Source organism: Cydia splendana, chromosome 5 (genome assembly GCF_910591565.1).
Source record: "Cydia splendana chromosome 5, ilCydSple1.2, whole genome shotgun sequence".
NCBI lineage: Eukaryota > Metazoa > Arthropoda > Insecta > Lepidoptera > Tortricidae > Cydia > Cydia splendana.
In genome coordinates, this window is record NC_085964.1 from 3,732,383 (window position 1) to 3,754,199 (window position 21,817).

General features: G+C 37.5%; 1 protein-coding gene across 14 annotated transcripts in view; it reads right to left on the minus strand.

The window, feature by feature from the left end:
- Positions 1-21,817, minus strand: part of LOC134790430 (patronin) — a 107,350-nt gene that overhangs the window by 54,583 nt on the left and 30,950 nt on the right. For all 14 annotated transcript variants that reach the window (XM_063761201.1, XM_063761210.1, XM_063761206.1 and 11 more), the window contains exon 2: positions 6,095-6,190. In XM_063761201.1, the coding sequence (XP_063617271.1) occupies positions 6,095-6,190 (96 nt within the window). The remainder of the gene's footprint in view (positions 1-6,094; positions 6,191-21,817) is intronic.

Genomic DNA, 21,817 nt, shown 5'->3' on the forward strand with positions numbered 1-21,817 from the left:
TATAGACAGTCTAGCATTTATTTTGTCTAGCACGCCTTGACCCTGTAAAAGAGACGTCACAGATGTCAGACGTCAGACACAATAGAGACTCGCACAATACTAATGCAACACTCAAATCTAAATAAATTACGTGTACTGTTAAGTATTACTGTTCAAAAGAGGAACAACATTGTAACGGAAAAGCAATCATAATAAAGCAAACGCAAAACATTACCATTACAACACATGATTATTTTATAAACACAAATCCGTTCGCGTACTTTGTTGAAATTGTGTCAAATTGTGAATCCAAATTAATTAACATGATTTGAAATCAATCATCTGTGAGTCGCGATCGCTAACATTCAGGAAAGAACGATTACTTTTTCGATTCTATAACTATTCATTGCACATTATCATTACAATCCACTGTATTGAGTAAAAACATAAAACTTTCTACTTACTTACTGTTAAATTCCTAATCCGGCCACAGAAATTCATATTGTATTAACAGCATAACTCTTTACTGACCATCAGTGGACTTGTCTTTGCAATAAATAAGTTTTACGAATACCTAGTCAGTCAGTCGACACCAGAAGTATAGAAAGCTGGTACCTAATGCAATATACACATATCCATGTGCCTGCCTGTGAAGGATGGAAAAGTATTACCACAATAAAGTTTGTTTGTATCCGTATGAAAGCTTCTCCACGCGACATTATTATATTTGCGCCAGAGAGAAGAGCACAGAAATGTGGATACAATTTATATTCTAAACAGGAGACCAATTTGAAACAGATGCCATTAATGGAAACTAATTAAAAGCCAGCATTGAGAAAGTTTATCGTTATTAAGACATACGCGCCAGAGAAAGCAGCACGAAGTGTCAGCATTGATTTGTGTTTCCTTCAGTTATTATTCGAGGCAGATATACGTACATCTCTACAATAAATGGCCAACACAACAGACACTTTACTCGTCGTTCAGAGTGCAGAGATATATTGACCCTCCAGCATACAAATTTCTATGCATTGGGGAAGTGAGTCAGAACTATCAGAAGTATCTGCAACTGACATATACGACTTGCTCGTTTCCAAGATACCATATCGGACAAGCCAGCGCGTAATCCTAGCTCGCAGGCTTGTACGGACGTATTTCTTGAACTTGACGCACGAAATATTATATTAGTCTACGGACGGACCTTATCTTGTCCTATATATTATACTACGCTTTGCCTTATCTATGTACAACAGCGTATCTCAGTCAGCGAATTGTTTGACAAAATGGGGTCATCCAATCTGCATCAAACGATATCTGATTGCATCAAGTTGCACTTTTCAAGGTCTATGTAAGCAACCGGTATGTTGAAAAGTGCATGCGCGACCTTCAGGTCGTGGCGATAACGGTGCGATCTCAAAACGAGATCGAGACGAAAGCACTCACGTGTTTCCACGGATTACGGAAGTCGAGCGTCACGATTTTCATCGTGCAGACTGTATCGTGTAACAATATGAGTACAGCAGTTCTTGAGAGCATTTGTAAACATGAGATGATCTAGACTGTCTCATTACTCTCATTAGATCAGTGATAATTTAAGAAAAGGGGGGAAAATCTGTTTCTCGATTTAGATATACTAGTACATATTTGTAAAGTTCAAGTAGGTACATTGGTCTTGGTCTGCAATGCCTTTGGTCTATTTGGACCGTTCAATCCGTTCATGTATAGGCTACGATTAACTATACACAATACTTTTTTTTTAAATTACGAATCTAAGGTGAAATTATATAATAGACGAGTAGAAAACGTCGTGCGAATAGCCAATGTATAATGTGAGATTTACAACGTCGTGAGAAATAAACAGGATTTACTTTACATGCTACATGAAATGCTAATCCAGCTTGCTCTAGCCCGCCTGGTTGTAAATTCTTTTCGCGCGCTCTAAAACCCGTTTCATTCAGTCAGTTCAAAACAGCTGTTTTTAAGTATATTCTATTATACTCCCTCAGCCTTTAACATCCTGTGAGCTTTTAACATCCTGTTACCTTGGAGCTAATATTCGATGTACCGTTAATAATTTTGTCATCACACGTGTTTACATTAAATTGCAATAGCCAGCGATTTTTACTATATCATGTATTTAGACTGAACGAAACCATTATGAGCATTATAACTTGCTTCTTACGACTCACTCTAGTCAGCTAATAGAACGCAAAGTGCTCAATTTACAGCATTATAGAGCATAGGCAATACCAATATTGCCATTTAACTACCACAATATTAATGGTGTCATAACAAAGTTCTTATACGGCCAACGATTCAAATTGGATGTCATCACAAACACAGCGCGAGCCAGCAAAAACTAGTTTCGCACATCTGTTAGCCGCCTAGGCTACAACGACAAACTGTGCCTTAGTTCAAAGCGAAAAAGTTCCGACAAAAGTTCCCAGGGTATGAAAGTGCATAAACTTGCGGTTTCACATGTTTCGAGATTGGCTTTATGAACGCAAAAGCAATATCGTCAATAGTGTATAGATAACCATTTATTACTGTTCAGAAAGCCTGGGATATCGAAGGAATTAATATGCGTTATTAAAAACTAAGAATGCAGTGCGATTGAAGTATTAAAAATAGAAATATAAACAGGATTGAAATCGTAACGGATACCTACCTACTCAAGTTAAAAGCTATCGTCCATTTCAACTAATTGTACCTACGGATGCATTAGAGCGGTACGGTTCAGCTACTTATACATTTAGGTCAAATATTACTGATCAGTGTCAAAACTGAATTTAACTTCCATATTTTTAGAGATTTGTACAAAATTAAGCGGATGAATCATAAGAACCGGAACAAATTACGATCGCTGCAAATGTTGACTCATTGTAAGATGTGATAGAAAAGTACCCATTAAAGTTGACTCACAAATTGATACTATTGTGGTTTCACTGGACAGGTAACAAAATAATTATAATACTAGGAAAATGTGAAGAGATAAAAATAATTCAGGAAACATATTTTTGAATGCGACAAAAACAGCTGAGTCACCGGTCAACGGTGAAAAGAACAAAAGATACCAGTTTCCCGATGGCGGAAATGGCGCTGACTATTTTTACGGAACACAGATAACATTGCTCTTTATTTTAACCGGAACGTCACAAAAGCACCCTTATAACGATAAGCATAAGACTTCAATATTCAAACATTTTGTTTGAAAAAGTAAAGTTAAATTGGTTTTGACATCTCTACAAGCTTGCATTCGTTAGAGGTTATTTCCATCGTGAAAAACGGTTCGGGACGTTGTCGTTAAAGCAGAACTGCAGGTTAGAATTTCAAAGGGACATGTTCAGTTCATATTTATACTTGAGTAGGCAAAATATGAACACGTCAGCGGGGGAAACAAGTGTGGGAGGTGTATTACAATAAATCGATGTTTGTTCGTGAGTCGGGACGTGTGTTGTTGCCCTGTTGGGCTTTATAAGGCAGTGATTAGCAATTTACTTGATTGTAATCGTTGAAGTGCAGTAAATCGTTCAATTGCCTTTAGATTTAGGAGCATTTACGGTGTCTCCTCAGCAATAGCAACACCATGTTACAGTGTATTAACCCCGCTAGGTCGAAGTGTCTCACGACCTTTTGCTAGGGTTCAAGTTTTATGCGCAGACCTATGTAGAAAAATCCAATAAATGTTGATATGTACCCGCACGTAAGCACCCTACATTTTAGTAATTTTACATCGTAATTCATGCTCAAACAGACTTCGCCTGTTCGAGCGAGGTGGGAATTCGCATTAGGGTAGATAAGATCTCCCAAATATAGTTAACCGTAGTATAAGTATAAGGTTCATGAATTAGCAACCCTACAAACAGAATACTTGAATCCGAAATAACTTGTCTGGGAACTGAGAAATTAGCTCTAAACATTAGCGTCTGTTACATTGAATTGTCTGTCTGATAATACTTTAGCTCTTCCAGGGAATTCACACCCCTCGCAGATATTTCCGAAGCTGGCCCTTGAGCCCGTTCGCAATAACAATTGTTAATGGACATCCGGCGAGATAATAAAACTTCTTGGTATTCTAAACTCATCCTAATCCGCAAACCCAACAAGGGAAAAGTTTTCCGTCAGGAGTTTCGGAGGGAAACCACTAACACGGACGGACGTTAAGCCTGGTAACTTATTAACATTTCATTGGGTTACTGATAGTTTAATAGGGAAACGAACACACCATATAGATAATTTGAAAGCTCTCACGTCGCGTATAATTTGGTTAACACACACGAAGGTCCACTAATCATTGGAATGGCCCATTTAGCAAGGCACTCCCAGCCAGTGAGCATGCACCTCCATACTGAAGCTCGCGTGTCGCTCGCTACCAACTCCATGATGCTACGATCAATATCATGCTTTACCTTACCTTCTTGGCAAAAATAGACGTACTCAAGGTCGGCATTTGGAACGAAATCGCTCAAGCTCAAGTTGTGTAAGTGTTTGAACATCGCAAGATATAACCCTTTTCCGGTCAGAGAAGCCACCTTTTGTATATCAATCACCTGTCTGTTGTCCTGTGGACGGTAATAATAAGGGGTCTAGAAATTGACCGTTTATGAGATCGCCACTTGGAAACAGTTAAAGGGATGCATATGTTATATATAAACGCGAAAAAAAATCTTTATTTCCAAAGTCGTAAACAAAAAAACTTTCGTGGAAGAATCGTGCAAGGGTAAGCGAAACACGACTTTGTGGAACATAAAACATTAGCCAAAGTCCCAGAAGTAGGTCATAACTCATATCATAACCCTAACACAAAGTTTTCAAAACCACCAACACAAGTATTTCAAGAATCCCGTCTGTTTGCGACTAGCAAATATTTCCAACATTAATCGTTTTATCTACAGAAATCACTTTATAACACAGACGAACAAACGAAATAGTCGAGATAAGGGGACTTGTTACTTAACCTGATAGTCTTGTAACGTAAATAAATAACGAAGAGCGGCGGGAGCAGTGAGAAATAGATTAGTTCGCGTTTGGGGGCCGAAAACACGTACCTTATTGTTTCAAACAAACGATACGCAACTACGAAGCCATTTTATGTTCTTTCCAAGAACTTGGACTGAAAGAAATTCTTTATTGCGCAATAATGAAAGGTCAGTCAGGCAGTAAGTATTGTTTCACCAAGCGAAAGCAATGAAACAAAATTACCAGTAGATTTAATTAACATTGAGAGTTTGAGAGCTTCATCTGCACCAGTTAAAAGTATTCCATTCCAAAAATAACAGAAAAACTGAAGTTTATTTTTAAACAAAACGACAGGAGCAATAAACTGTCAAATAACCCGTTTAACAAACAAAGTGGCCGTTTCAAATCGAGCTGCGGTTTTCCTTACGCAAATAAATAAAGCTAAACAATAGCAGTGAAAAGCAAACGTGAGAACGAACAGGCATTGACGACTTTTGTTAGTGCGGGTCAAAGACCTGTTATCTAAGCCGGAGTATCTGTGCCGTGATTCAGTGAAACTTTAACTGTCTTCGGACCACGACCGCGAGTGCTTGGCACACGGGCCGCGATGATGCAATTAGGGATAAGAGGACTACTGCTGCATTAATTTAAAATTAATGCTAAGTTAAGTGTAATAAATTTGATGAGAATTATTTAGATAAACTTGTGTGTTTATCTAAATATTGATGAGCTTTTTGTAGCAAAAGTTTGTAATAATAATAACGATTAGCTTTATCTTGTAACATGCTGATTGCTGACGTTAATGTAAGACAGGCATTTCGCAGAAACACAAAATATACAGGTTTAGCGTACAACCAGCCTATCATGTAATCAAACGGTACAACTTGATAGCCAAGTGCTGAGATTGCCGAGGCGTGTGGGTGGAAGGTCCTACCCTTAGGCGGTGTATGACGTGGTAAGTACCCTTTGAGAACTTGTTAGGAAATATATTTTAATTTCTTGACGCGATAAACACCAGCCCTTTTATAGGGTAATATTTTTTTGAATATGCTTTGCTCCATGTTGGGCATCATCTTGTCTAGAATAATCTTCGACAAATCTCGTCAATTGGCAATCAAAATTTAAACGTTTCTTAAAGATAGTTGAAGATGATTACCTCATGGTCCCTGTAAAAGGGCTCCTGCAGGTTATCCGGGACCCTGTTGTTGAACGCCTTCGACAGCAGCCATTTGATCGATGCGCGCTGCTTCGACTGTAACAAAAAAAACATTGCATTAGTCAACGATACTCCCAAGTTTGGAAGTACAGAAAAGAATTGCAAAAGCGAAAAAGGTAGTAGTCGGCAAACCAAAATAAAATTCAAAAAACACCTCTGCGGTGCGTCAAAAATAGAAGGTAAGAAAGCAATTTTGCTTTTGATCATTGCGCTCACTTTTCTTTTAAAAACTTTGGGGCGATGTCTTAATATTGGCACACAGTTCAGAATCCAGTTCTTGATCGTCTCTATACAGTCAGCCATGGATAGCCCACTTGTTTATGGACATTACCGTCAGCACGCATTGAACAAGCCATTCAGACTGTCGAACAGCACAATAATTGTCGACCGCTGCGTTATGGCAACGTCCGCTTATTGTGAACGCATTAAACGGTAAGTGACCAGGCCTTGTGCTCATTTGCGGACGGGACCCACTTGTATCGCAATCAATATCAATTCAATAATTACCAATTTTACTAGTATAATTGATATACTCGTATACTAGCAAATAAGTATGGAAAATTATGCTTTTATGACTGCTTTTCCAACTATCTACGATAAAAGCCTTCCCATAGGGATGCGACTTAGCTAAGTGAGTTTTGCTTATACCTCGCTCGCATATCTCTCTTCTGAAAAATCCTTGACACGACTTTAGGCGTATGATGCACCTATCTGTAAAACAGCGGTAACACTTTCTTTTAAAATACGAACGAGAGATATGTACGACACACAATGAAAAACGTGTTTCTCATGTCCGTACAAAGTGTTACCAATCCGAGAGGAAAATAGAATATGGGTACTTGCAGATGGTCATTTCAGACTACATAATTTGCAAGGAAGCTCCAACTATCTTTTAACGAAAATTGTCGCGTATGACCTGTTGCGTGTTTTAGTTTTATCCAAGTAAGAACGAACAAAACACAACATCGCCTAAGTTCCGTACGGTAGTACTGGTGCTAATAGACCAACGTAAACAAACCATTAACGTGCGACGCTGTAAGGTCATCGGGTAGCTGCGTAATGCATAGTCATTACCTCATTAGCATAAAGTGCATTTAGCAAGAATGTTCCCTAAGAATGCGTATTTATTGTTAGGGCACAATTAAACACTTAATTTAAAGTGGTGTGGAAACGAAACGACATTTACAACTTGTGTGATAGACATAGTAGAGATTCTCTAGTAAGAGTTTGTTAATATAAAGTAGATTCGTGCTCTAAACTAAACGAAGGATATTTTTTCTACTTTATCAACTCTTGATTCTACTGAGTTCAGTTTAGAACTTTAGATTTCATTGAGTTTGTATACATTTCTTCACTCGGAACTCATCATTAACTTTAATCTTGTGGATAAACTTTGCTTTATATCATTTTTGAGTCGTGTACCCATTGCTTTTTTAAACAATGATGTTTTATACAAGATGTGTTATACACGTTCCAAAATTGAAGCACTCACCTCGTGTCATGTGTACGAGTTTGTCTCAGTCTGCCTGACGCAAGCGCGAAGGTGTACACCGGTTAATACTTTTCCACAAATAACGTGTATTAAGCAACAAAATGCCGACCTGCGTTATGTTGAAATGCTCAAATTATCCGCGGAAGCGCAAAAAATTGACGGCGTCACATATCATTCGAAAGTAAAAGCTGAAATAATCCGTTTTTCTTAGGTTTAATCTCGAATGAAATAAACCCACCCGCCATTTTTGCCGGCTGACAGAAAGAGATAAGTTTATGTTCTTACCAGTGAGAATGACAAGGACGCACCAACTGCGCTCATAGATTATCATAGCAGACGCGTCATGGTAAGTTGCTTTCATTGTTTGGTGCTTGTCGTACAAATAAGAGAAATAAATTTCAACTTAAATATTAAAGTTTTTTTACTTGAACGCATTTTTTCTTGTAATAAAAGTACAACAATTGGCTAATTAAAGATTATTATTGGCCATATTATTGTCCGGGTCGCGTCAATTAAGTAAATAGGTATATTGCTGTTAATACAAAGATTTTACTTTAATTAAATTGCAATAACACGAGATCAATCAAAAATAATATGTACTATGAACTATAACTAGTAATTAAATAGGGTACAAATAGTTTTAACAGTTCTAAAAAAGTAACTAATTTGACTAGTAAATAGTAAACTTTAATTTAAAAATTCATTCTATATAATTTTATGTAAGTTTGGGAAAAAAGGTGTTTTAAATAGAACGTTTCATTACCATTAACCTATTTAACTTAATTAGGTATTTCATACCCCGCCTAAGTAACCCACAGTGTCTCGGGTAAAGAAAATAGTCTCAATGTATACTATTATTATGCTATTCAAAAAAACAAACCTAACAAAAGTAACAATGATAAGTATAATATAATATCTTTTATTGACATAACTAAATGTGAAAACTGTTTACTTCGGTAGCGAGTACATTACTATAATAGGTACATAGAACTGCACTAAAATGATTTGCACCTTCTGTCAAACATCTTATTCTTTGATATTTTTTTTTCTTAATAAGTTTTACGTTTCGCGCCATCTTCACTGTTTGCCGTCGTGTTATGGTGGTATCACTGATTTACCAAATTCACGCGCAAGTGACAAACACTAGCCGTCTCTTTTTTACTTATGTATCCTTTTCATTGTGCCGTCTCTTTTACGCATTTGCGTATGAAGTTGTAAACAAATTGTAACTGATGCTGGCGTGACGTTGGCAGCATTGGTTGGCATCATTTTTTTCGCTTGATATGTTAGTGTATGACATATCTTGTATAAAACATCATTGTTTTTAAAATAATACGCTTCAAGAGAGCTTGCGTCAGCTAAAATCTCGCCGACTGGCTTTAAGCCTTCCGCGGTTGATCTAGCACACTTGGCTCCATGCCACTGGCTGTTAACAGTTATCACAACAACTGACTATTGTCTCATTGTACTACTAACGTACGAGTAGTATTACATTTATCAAACTGGAAGACAGCGGAGATTAAACGACAAACATTGTGTAAATTCTGCAGTTGTTAATCTTTTTTCTTGGTAATATCTTCACGTACTGCTTGCCCATAATCTAATAATAATAAAATAAAGTACTGTATGCCCAGCAATTCGTAGCACTTTGTATGTAGATCTTAGTACTTTAATGTTTGATCTATTTCCCTGACAGAAGCTAAGTGAAGTTCAGTATATCTACACTTTGATCAATGGCAAGGTCTATTTTAATCATCCTACACAACCGTAGGTTTTAATTTAAGGGGTCATCCATTAATTACGTCACACGATTAGGGGGAAGGAGGGGGTCAAGAAAATGTGACATGTTGTGACATGGGGGAGGGGGGAGTCACAAACATGGTGACGTCATTTCAACTTCATCACTATTCATCAGTAACCGAAAATTATTATTTTTTTTATTCGCTGTACATTTAAATAATGAAGTTTTGGAAGTAGGTAATTTTCGTTCCTAATTGGTTTTGTGTTATAAAATAACAAATATTTCTTTTACCAAAAATATTTTTTTATAAAAAAAAATATGGCCTAGTTAGTATTGCCGATTTCGTTGAAAACAAAATTGCGTAAAATATGACGTCACACCAGGTGGGGAGGGATTTGCAAAATGTGACCAAGTGTGACAAGGAGGGGGGAGGGGTCAAAAAACCTAGAAATTCGTGTGACGTAATTAATGGATGATCCCTAAGCAATAAAGCTGGTAGTATAATTTACATCTGTTCAAGTGTGAAACTCGATCACTTTCATTTAGTGATCATGCGATCCCATAGTAAACTCCCAGCCATGGCATGTTTACTGTTGAGTGGTGTAAACTGGCAAAAAGGTTACCGATGTACGGTAGTCTGTGCTAAATTGGAAAATAAGTGAGATTAAGTGGGTATCAAAGCTTATTAGGTAGTGTGGTGAGTTAAGTAAAATATAATGGCCATTAGTGAACTGACATTATTTTATGTATATATATATATTATAAGAGATAAAGAGTATTTAATGTTACCAATTAACAAAATTATTAAAGGAATGATTTATTATATAAATATTTGTTAAGTGTTGCTATGAATGACACGTCATCTCACTCATGAAAATCCGTCAAGGCCTTTGAACTGTACAGTGAGCGATTAAAATATACATATGTAGGTACATAATACACACTATAGAAATCCTTCTTCTTGTATCAATCGAAAAAAAAAATTATGTGTCATAAACACAAGAATAATATTACCAGGCGTTTATTTAGACTTTTACAATGTCTAAACGTTCCCAAGACCTATGTAAAGCGAAGTGACGAAGCCGCAGGATCAAACTGATTTAGTGATCGGCACGAAAAATCCCTACGGCGTTCCCTCAGCGCTAATAAAGGCCAATCCATAACACCCGTAAGCCGATTTGTAAGCAGAGACAAGATAGACTGTGAAAAACAACAATATCAATAACGTCTGCTTTATAGTACGCAAAGGAAAAGGACTTCTGTTCAGAAGGGCTCTGTATTACTTTCCTTAGGCAGCTCATAATTTTGTACTTCCTAACAGACCTGCGAAATGTCTAGATTTGACGTTGAACTTAAGTTGATTCATATGGATATGTATGAATCCATTTAAATAATCCAGTAAACGCGCTTGATGGATTTTGCACGTAAACTCTATTATTTTCACTAAGCTTTAGCTACAATGGCAAGAAGTTAGTACCCACGAAAAAGCAAACAAAATTACCTCCCATTTGTGGCAAAGAAGAGCAGTTTGTTTTGTTTGGGCAGAGCCCACGGCCAAATCATAACGCCGAAAGGTCGGGCGCGTGCCGATGCATGCCGCAGTTTAAAAATAGGCCGCGGAGACACTCCCGAATAGGAAGCTATTCGCTCCCAATCAGACGCCATCAAAGTGGTCTTTGAGATTTAAGGAGCGCTGTAAACTATGACTAACATGTGGTAAAGAGTCGTTCAGAACTTTAGACGTGCGACTGTCAAACCGGAGATGGCACATCCGTTTTCTGGTACGAGTTTCTTCTAGAAATATCATTTCATATTTATCAGCAGCTCTCCAATAAGGCGAAGATTCATCTCAGAGTTAAACTTTGTTGCCTAGCTAAGATGCCAATAATTCGCTCCGTAGCGAACGATACGCTAATGTCTCTCTGTCGCACTATGTAGTTCTAAGATTACCGTTTCGTTTGTTAGAAAATATAGCTTTAGGAAGAGAAGTAAATATGGCTTTAGGTGAAGAAAGAATATGTGAAAATGATTGGGATGAAGATGATGAAATTTCTTTTAATAATGAGAGTGAAGCGGTGGACAAAGAATTTAATAGTCAGGTAGAGAATGAAAATCGGATAGACGAAAATTTGATCAGAGATATTGAAAGTGAAGTAGACGACAGTGATTTAGATAAAGATTATAGAGTTACGGCGCAACGATTGGCATCTTGGTTAGGCCCTCTGGTCGGATGACAGACGTTTTTAGAGAAAAAATGTGCCTATACCAATTGGATTAAGCAGCCAACCGAATTATGAGTTAATTTCGGTAGTAACCGAGTCCGCGCTAAGATGAGAAGATACTATAAACGGCCACTATCAACCGTGGAAAGTTGAAATTGGAATTTTGAACCGCATGGCTGCTGATCAATTATTGATAGATCTCACGGTTTGTCCATTGTTACTCGGCTTTAGATGGAGCGTTTGAATATTCATAACGCCGAGCAAAACATTACAATTCTGATATATAACATTGTATTCTGCAATAATTGAAACAATATTCATAGACGCTGCGTGCAGTCCTGTACTGTTGTTCATTTAGTGTTGCTTGTAACTTTCATGACAAGGTTCTCCATTTTGAGGTTGTCCACTGTATGAGATAATTCTCTACCGAGAACGTTTTGTTGACGTAACATTCTCGACAGTGACACAAGTCTATGGACCATCAAATACGCATATGATATGCATTCTAGAGAGCAATGCAATAAAAATGCTTTTGCTGACATTCCTGGTTTAAAACTCATCACAAACTAAACCATTTGCATTTTATTTTATATTAAATCGCGTTTCGCCTGTAAAGCCTTACTTTCATGCATATAATATACGACAAGTAGAGCGGGCCGCCACTCTCTACGCTGAATTCGTACTGGTTAATTGCTGTGCAATTAGCATCGCCGAACGCTTCACTCTCTCCCGAGGTCTTCATTACTATAGTCTGGCCGGCCATCCGTGACGATAGCAGAACAGCTAAAAACATCATTAGCATGATGTAAAAGACGCCCCTGTTGGACTATGAGAATCAGTTTCAATGATAGCTGGACGTAACATACTTGTCACCCTCATACAGTGTACACTTGCAACCAACAACTTTGGTCCATAAAGGAAGCCTACCCTTCTAAGACCATACAATAGTAAAAGACTCACGAGTCACGACTACGATTAGAAGCGGAAGGAACACTTCCTGCGTATCTATAAGTCAATCAGTCAAATGGTGTAAATAACTGGCGCACATAGGGGTATTTGAGCGATCTACGCGGCCAAAACTATTTTCGTGCAGAAACTACTTGTAAATGGTTTAAATAATTAAAACAAAGTATAATGAGTTGAAAAATATTATATTATTTATACAAAATAAATAAATAATATATATATATATATATATATATATATTATTCTTCTGGGTTCGGATTCGGAGTCGCAGACATTAACATGTCGATTGATTCAGGCAAGAAACTTTTTATTTTATTCTTTTTGACGCTTCTCATGGCACTCAAGAGAGGGTCCGAGCTAAGAAGTAGTCTGTTTAAAATATCCCTGTTGCAGGATTCCCTGGAGAATTTTCGGGCGTAGTCTCGACGATATGCCCTAAAATGTTTATTCCGGGCCTCTGCAGCCTCCTCAGACAGCTGCCCTATAGGCAACAACGCATTTTTTATGGTAACCGATCCATGCACGAGGATTTTGTGCATAGTCGGTGTCATTGGATGCCATCCATACAACTCCACATACAAACGAGCAGTATCCAATGCGTATTTGTCATATTTCTCGGGGTCAATTGGATATCCACTCGAGATCACTTCCAATATGACTTTAAGTCGGTATAATAAATTGTAGTCGATTCCCGTTATCTCAGAAGCTAATTTTGGGTCTTCGAAAAATCTTCTGCTAGTGTTGCCGTCATTGGTGTTTCCGAAGTTTGCTTTTGGCATGTCAACAAGTAAGCCAGTTTTCTCCCGAAACTCATTCTGAATTCTGAGCTTTGCTTCTTTTTCTAAAATCTTTTCAGCTTCAGTTTTTTTTCTTCCTGTACTTCTTCACGTCCATTTTGTATGCCAAATGTAACATACTTTCAAAAATGCGTATTCTAGCATGAAGTACGGAAAGTCCAAACTCGGTAGCTTCGGCACATACTTCCTTATTTATGTCGAGGTTGTTAAAATCGTTTGAAGATGCACCACACATGAAGCATTTACTTGTAGACTTTGTTCCAGTAGCAGCATTGCATACTTTACCGTCAACCATTGTCATTATGAAAACATGGCTTATCGCAAATTTGTTATCTCCCAAAAATACCTCTGTTGCAATAAGCTGATTAGCTGCCGTTTTCACGTGGTCTATTTCTTCTTCCGTTATGTCCGTACTCTCTTTTACAAATCTAAATCTAATAAGCCTGCAAAATCGTGGAGAAGATGGTTTGGGGTTTTGCCAGACTATTTTCTGGTCATCTTTACCACAGACTAATCTCACAGGGACAAAACAGCTTTGAAAAATGTTTGCGTCTGAGTCTGTGTCATTTTCAAATTTTTGTTTAAATCGTGACTGCTGAGATCCGTCGCATCCCCATTTACAAATTAATTTCAGGCTCTTCCGTTCTTGTTCCGTTAACGTTAGTAAAACCTCTTCTAGGTAGATTGATAGACGCCTGACAGTAAGATCAACCAAAGCTTGTAAGTTGTTTTCAGCAGTGGTGCTTGTCACTTTGCATTCCTCAGGGGCTGGGTAACATTCCTGTTTTGCCTTCTGCAATAGGCTGTAACACGGAAAAAACTTCTTATTAGTATTTCTTATGATTTCGTATTGTCGACGAGTTAAATCTGCGTCCACAAACATTGCTAATGCTTGAAATGGCGTAAGACTGTCGATGTCCTCTTTCATCTTTCTTGACTCATCAAGTGCTTTTTTGTACTTAGTGGCTCTTGTTGGAGAACTAAGTATGTCTTTTAACACATCCGATGCATCACGTTTCCCAGTTTTGCGCAACTCAGTTTGTGCTGCACGAACAATTACTTCTCCATCAACATTTGATCTAACTTCCTCCGTTTTCCTTCTTTTAGACCTTTCACTCGATTCGTCAAATAACTTGCAAGGTCGACCGCCGCGTCGAGTTTCTGGAACCACTGGAAGTTGAAATGTCCCATGAAGCCACGAATCATTGTATTTTCGAAATGCATCTTCTTTTTTACGAGCTTTAGACCATCTTTGTTTGATTTCCGATTTAAAATTGGCAAATCTTTGCTTAAAACTCGCAATTTCATCCTCGTGGTATTTTTCACAAGATAAAAGTTCTTCTTTCAAAAAATTCAATTTATCTTCGATAGTAGGTAGATCGAAGCTGCAGGCGCGGTCAAATAAATACTTGCGAGTCACAAGATTTACTCCTGATGAACTCTCTGCACCTAAAAGAAACAATAAGTCTTTAAAATAAGATTTAACGTAAATCGTGAATTTAGTCCATTTTATCGTCATAACTTCAAAGTCCTAAAATACCGCTTATCTGCGACTTTCTGCGGCTAAATTTCAAATCATTCTCTTTACAAAGACTCCGAGTTCAAAATACAACAGGATTCGAAACCGTATATGACCAAATAGTAGAACTAAACCCTTAGTATAAGAAATATAATGCGTAAAATTACTATGCAAAACGACTAACATTCAAAACCCATAAACATAATGAATAGATTTTATATATGATTAAAATTTATTTTAAAATAATATTTTATTACCTGTAGTATCAGGATCCATCACTTTTTTTCCACTGCTTAACTTAAATTCACAAATAGTCACTGATAAAGTTAACGTTTGCGCAAGAACGCCGAGAACAGACACGTACACCTGATGGGACGATCGAATTCCGACTGCCCATATGTTGACGGCGTACTCTAAATAGAAGTAGGAGGGGATAAAAATTGTTCCCCAACTAATCACCTTTGACCCAGGTAGACGCTTTTCTACCTGACGTACACTTTATAAAATTGAGTTTTGGCCGCGTAGATCGATCATATACCCCTATGTGTGGCAGTAACAGCCCTTAAAAGGTCATGTCAATGCTATCATGCCATAATTTTGCACTATCTGTATAGCCGTAAATAGTAAAGCAATACGGATAAACGATTAGCAAAGCAAGCATATAAGTTTAACCGTGCTGCTTAAACACTAGTTAGACTAACATTTCAGAAACGAAACATACGCCGGCAAGTTAGTCGACAGTGTCCGCATGAGTAGTTACTCATATAACAAAAACACCTTTCCTTAGTTTAGTTATAAAAACAAACGAGATGCAAGCCATGTTTGCACAAATACGGCCAAGTCAGTTTTCAGAATTAGCTAGCATATTCTCGAATGGTGTGAAAAGATAACGTCCCGTTTTATTATTAGTGATAGTAATACTCTGACTTTTTCATTAACAACAATAGCCCCACAAACAAAAGCAAGGGAACCTCACACCGGCCAACAAAGAGCGCAGCAAGCCGCTAACCGAGATATCAGATAACCGGCCCTTATTAGTTCGCATTCAATGCAGACGCATAAGGCAAAGTGCTACCGCTGACAAATGCGGGGAGATGTATGTTGCATTGTCTTAGTAATTAGACAGCCGAGAATGGTTCGCAGGACTTGATGCAAATAGGCAATCTGGTTGGCTGCAAGAGGTCGAGAGTGCAATATTGCGAAACAAATAAGCAGCAAGCTGATCAGACGATTGGATCGCAGCTTGGGAGCACTTCACGAAGCATTTCATACCTAGTATAATTAGACCGTTAGGTTAGTTCTAGCTATGCGTAATCGGAAGCCAGGCTTACGCTGGTCCGCTTTTAGTGTCTGTGAGCGTGGTGAACAGGCAGCAGTGGAAACTGGAAAGGTGCGTTGGCACCTGCACCCACGCGCGCTCTGAGGTCGAGCGCCCACGCCACCTCCGCAAGCCTGACCGTGCGTTCCCATTGCTTACCGCGTGCAGACAAATTGAACGCTTTGGCAAACTTGTTTAACGGATCTTGGGTAGTCACAGTGTCGGTTAAACTGGTTCGCCAAACTGTTTGTCAGCCAGTAGCTTAGTAAGCGTTTGGAATAACACTGTATCCACTCGGGTGCTTAATTTTTATGCTCCTATTCCATCGATCAGGACAGCAATTTCAAGTTTCAAATCATTGTTAGCCAATGTTATGACTTATTGCCGACACCCACATAATCCGCCATTGTATCTGAGCTGATTGGAATGTTCTGAAAATTTGTATTCTCTTGTTTACAGGAGCGGAAAGTTACATGATCGTGAGATAACTTTTCACGGCGCAAAGATTATGCGCAGACGACCGCAAATGATAGCATTTCACGTCGCGTGTCGAGTGATTATTAATTAACAATATGTTGCTGGTCGGCGCGGTGTGGTCGGGTGCACAACGGAATTTCAATACATTTGCTCTGTGTACTATTAGGCGCAGGTTTCATGCCAACTGCTCTTCCAGGTGCGATTACCTTTTCTGTTTTGTCATTAACCACTTAAAATTGCTCTTTTGTTTGTTCTTCCAATAAAGTAATTTAATACTCATCCATTCAAGGACTTCCTGCAGCATAATTTCAAGGTGACTTCCACTTAAAGATAGAAATAGTCTTCCTCACGAAATCGCAATAAAGGAACAATACGTAACAAAGTCAATATACCAAAAGTGCATTCACGAGTTTGCAACAACGGAACAAGAAATGATTCACGATCACGGCTACCACCATATTGGGAAGGGGAACGAGTCAAACTGCCGGCGGATTAAAAAGAATTCTTCGCGTCCGTCATTACATAGTTATACATCAATACATAATTCATCAGATGCACTCTACATGGGCATAGCAGCTAATTCTAGCCATATATATGTTAGTTAGAATTACGGTGGTGCAAAGAGACCAACGGAATCTGTTTAATGACTTGCCCATACTGGTAATCAGGAAACTACTGTATCTGTATATACCTCAACTGGAAACAACATGCAATGACATCAATCTTGTCAAACGTCCTATTTAACTGAATTAATGGTGGCTAAATTAGTCTCGATACATGCAAGCAAAACATGTAAGATATCAAACCTCTTTGAATGTCTATGTAAAATTAAAGACAGATTATTTTGGACAGTAATTTTATTATGTTTTCCAACCGGTCAACGAATATTTACGATGCCGCCTACACTGCAAAGTACCGTTTAGTTTATAACCGACATAATATATTTTACATGGGGAACCAATGTTTGGCTATGCCACCTCCGCCGTATTCCGGTAAATGTGTAGGCCTGAGAAATGCATACATGTGTCAATGGTTTTACAATACAATAAAATACCGACCGTTGCTGAAGATACAGTCGCCATCAGATATATCGGAGCGGCTAAGGTGTTCACAATATCTGAACACGCAGTCTAACTCCTTGACAATACAGGCGTGCTCAGATATTGAGATATTGTACAATTGAGACAATAACAAAACCTACTATGACACCGTCATTGATATTGACGTCTGTTATCGTCATCGATTTCATTGACTGTTGGGTTGAAATACAGCCTGAGTAAATTACTTCCACCAACCGATCCGATCAGTTATTTATTGGCATAAACTAGTATTTAGCAAGTAACGCCTGTTATGTAATATTCTGTGGTTGTTATTATCGTACCGTGCGACAGACCTTAGCTCTCAAAGCAATGCACTTGATAACATTCATCATAAAACCCATAAAGTTTCAAGGGCATTCCGAAAACGTAGCGAAACGTAACAAGCTTTCGCGGCTGGTGGAACTAATCGCACAGTCAATTAGATCTGTACAGGAAACTATAAATGATTAGATCCCTGACTCATTGCAGATTATTTTTCGGTCCACCTGACTGTTGCCTAGTCAGTCATTTCCTTGAATAAAAGTAGAAACAAAAAATATAATCTATAGGTAGGCCTATCTTGAAAATACAAGATTTCTTACGTATTTAGTGATTGTGATCATTTCAACATTATGAGTTACTAAAGGCGCAAGCCAAGTTTTTTTATGTTAGAAGGCAAAATGTAATGCTTGAGATAAGCCTAAACACACAAAACTATTTGAGCTAAGCGACCAATGAAGTCATAACTTAATGACAACTATAAATACCGAACCCACGCAATCCTTGGAAGGAGCCACACTAACTTTACAGCATGGAACCAATTATGTTACAAAAACCACAAATTGACGTACCGTTCAATATGACTAATTGTAATGATTCCTGCAAGGCTAAAATAAATTTTATAACCACCAGGACAGCAATTATTTCATACACTACAGCAATTATACATATGTATGTATGTCGTTAGCTCTCGGTTCTAGCAAATGAAACAAATTCGTCCAAAAAACGACTAGTAACCGATTAGAAGCAGAATTCTAATGAGACAACGCGTTGACCATAGGCAAAGTTGGTTACAATGTAAACTTTGATGAAAATTGTTTGTGGCCTTAGAGCCTACGCGTATTAGCGAAGCACTGTCAAGGTTCTAATATGATCTGCAAAATCTGCATAAACAAAGGAAGTCGACTATTGTAATTTAAACAAAGCAATCTTCATTTATGATAAATGTTATTTTGAGAAATATTTGACCAGCTTAGTTCATTGCCAAGGCAGATAAAAACGAAACATTATGTTATGATAAGATATGACAAGGTATTATTGAATTATGATGTTGGTGATTGATTTTCCAGTGCTTTCTCTCAGATACAAGAGCATTCTATTATATGTATTATATTCTAGCAAACGTGCTATGTATATGAAATCGATGTTTACTAAAGAAGTAAATTAAGACGAAACGGGAGCTGAGCTAAAAGTCAATTTTGAGATTTCAAGCTGAATATACCCGTCGCTCTGACGGGGCGTGAGAGACTGTATTTGTGTGTGTAATGCACGCACACAGATGCGTACGCTTGCACCCGCGCGCGCCTCATTGCCGACAATTTGCAATGTTATTTTTCGTGCGTTACTGCCACGAGGCGTTCACTTATTACTTACTGTGTTGCGATTGAATTTTTTGACCCGGCTTACGTTTACGGAACTCGATAATCTTTCTACTACTGTGACTTGGCTTTGTTTACTTGACTTTGCTGATCAGCTTATTGTTTTGGACTCCGTGAGTTGTGGTTACCTATTGGACCGCACGCAATTCATCTACCTTTATTCAAGTAATTAAGCGTAATTAGCCGAAACCTTTATAAGAGTGTAATTCATAAGAAGTACATAAGATATAATTTATGTACTGGTTTGCTGTTAGCTTTTAATTGTATCACTTTACATATATGTTACTCAAATAACTAACACGGTTACACTGTTGTAAGAACATTATTTTTCAGGTACTTAGGCCTTATTATACCTACTATAGGCCTTATTACCTCCTAGTACCTTAGTAGTAGTAGTACTACTACGGAAATTGATTCAAAGACTCAAGACTGACTTAAGTGGCAGTAGGGTGTAGGGTTTTTTCTAGGCTTAATGAGTTCGCTGAAGCTTATTTTTTATACTTAGCGCACAGAACCACTAGTTTAACAGTATCAGCTCTAACCACATGTCACCATTTTGTCCTTTACGTAACAAACTCAGGGGCCCAGAATATCCGATGTACCTATCAAATCAAGGTTCTGTACCAAATAAGGCCCGGTTATTATAGTTCGTTATTTTTTAGCATTAGAAAGAAGGTAAACAATCATGACGTGTCTTTTTATTAATAATTATTGAAAAACGCTTTCAAAAATTAGTTTATATTACTTATGAAAGCAAAAGAATATAAAAAAGTATATGATTAATACATACATACATACAATCACGCCTATTTCCCGGAGGGGTAGGCAGAGACCACGGATTTCCACTTGCTACGATCCTGACATACCACTTTCGCTTCCTTCACATTCATAACATTCCTCATACACGCTCGCCGGTTTAGGGTGCTCTTGCTCATTAATATGATTAATATGATTTATAATTCTAACATATTTGCTATGACTTATTTTTCAATGGTAATTTTTAATAAGACATGTCAAAATCTGTTACCTTAATGCAAAAAAAACGAACTTTAAGCGTGCTAACTTTCAAAATTTCATTTTTTATAAGATAATATAAGTAGATGGGCAAAAATTTTGCGTCCATGTCCACCAGTGAGTAAGTGATTGAGATACCTAAACATTTAACTTTATAATGTAAAATGATATAATTTACTAACCTACTCGTTTAATTTCAGGTAGGTTGAATAAGGAACCAAGTAACCATGGCGAGGAGCAGTATTTACTAACATTTTCTTTTTGGGTCTTCAGAGTGTATCGTTTCCTTTTTTTTGCACATATTACACTTAAATATATATTCTCTGTGTAAACCCTTACGTCTTTCAATGACAAAGGCAAGATCAGCAAATGTACAATTTGTATGATCGTGCCTGATATTTGAGATCACAGAAAATAAATATTTTAAATCCACTATTCTGCGACCTTCTAAAATTTTGTTTTATCATGATTCATGATCAAAAAGCTCGGATTCAATAGTCATATCAAACGTCGATTATGCAGTTGATGATGAGCTTGCATTTTCTACCATTGGTGCTGCAAATGCATCAACCGGTGGCGATAAACTTTGCCCTCTTGTAAAACAAATTACTATTGTGATTGTGTCCAGCAAAAGGCCAAAATTCGGTTTACTTTCCTGTTTAAAATATTACTAATTTATTCATATTTCAGATTAGGTACATAGGTAACTGTCTGAATGTTACAATGCCAGCTGGCAAATTCTATCACATTTGTTTGTTTGGTAGTCATGGTAACATTCACTTACATTGATATCCTTATTAAGATCTGTATCTTATTATCCAGACCTTAAAATATTGCCACCGTTGCCCTTTAAAAAAATACTGTTTAAATAATTGGCTACTCAAACAATGCTTCTATAGTATAAATAATGACTACACAAAAATGGGTAGTATTGTATATAATGCACGAAATAAGGCCCGATTCTTAAGCGAGTTTAAATTTTGAGGCCATGTCCGCTAATACTATAGACAAAATATCAAGTTTAATAAACACAAAAAAAAAACATTGATGGGCCTTATTTTATAATTTAGGCCTTACTTTGTAATTTAAAGTAGAGTTAGGCCAAGAAAAATCTATAGCGATTTTGATAGAACACGCAGTGCAAGTATTATTTCAAACGTCGCTTCTATGAAATTATGACATATAAATAACACTTGCACTGCGTGTGCTATCAAAATTGCTGTAGACTTTTCTTGATCTGACTCTAAAATATTCTTTATTACACCACAAACATAAAAACAAATTTAAAAAAAACCGGCGAAGTGCAAGTCGGACTCGCACACGAAGGGTTCCGTACCATTATTTATAAAAACGGTCACCCATCCAAGTACTGACCCCGCC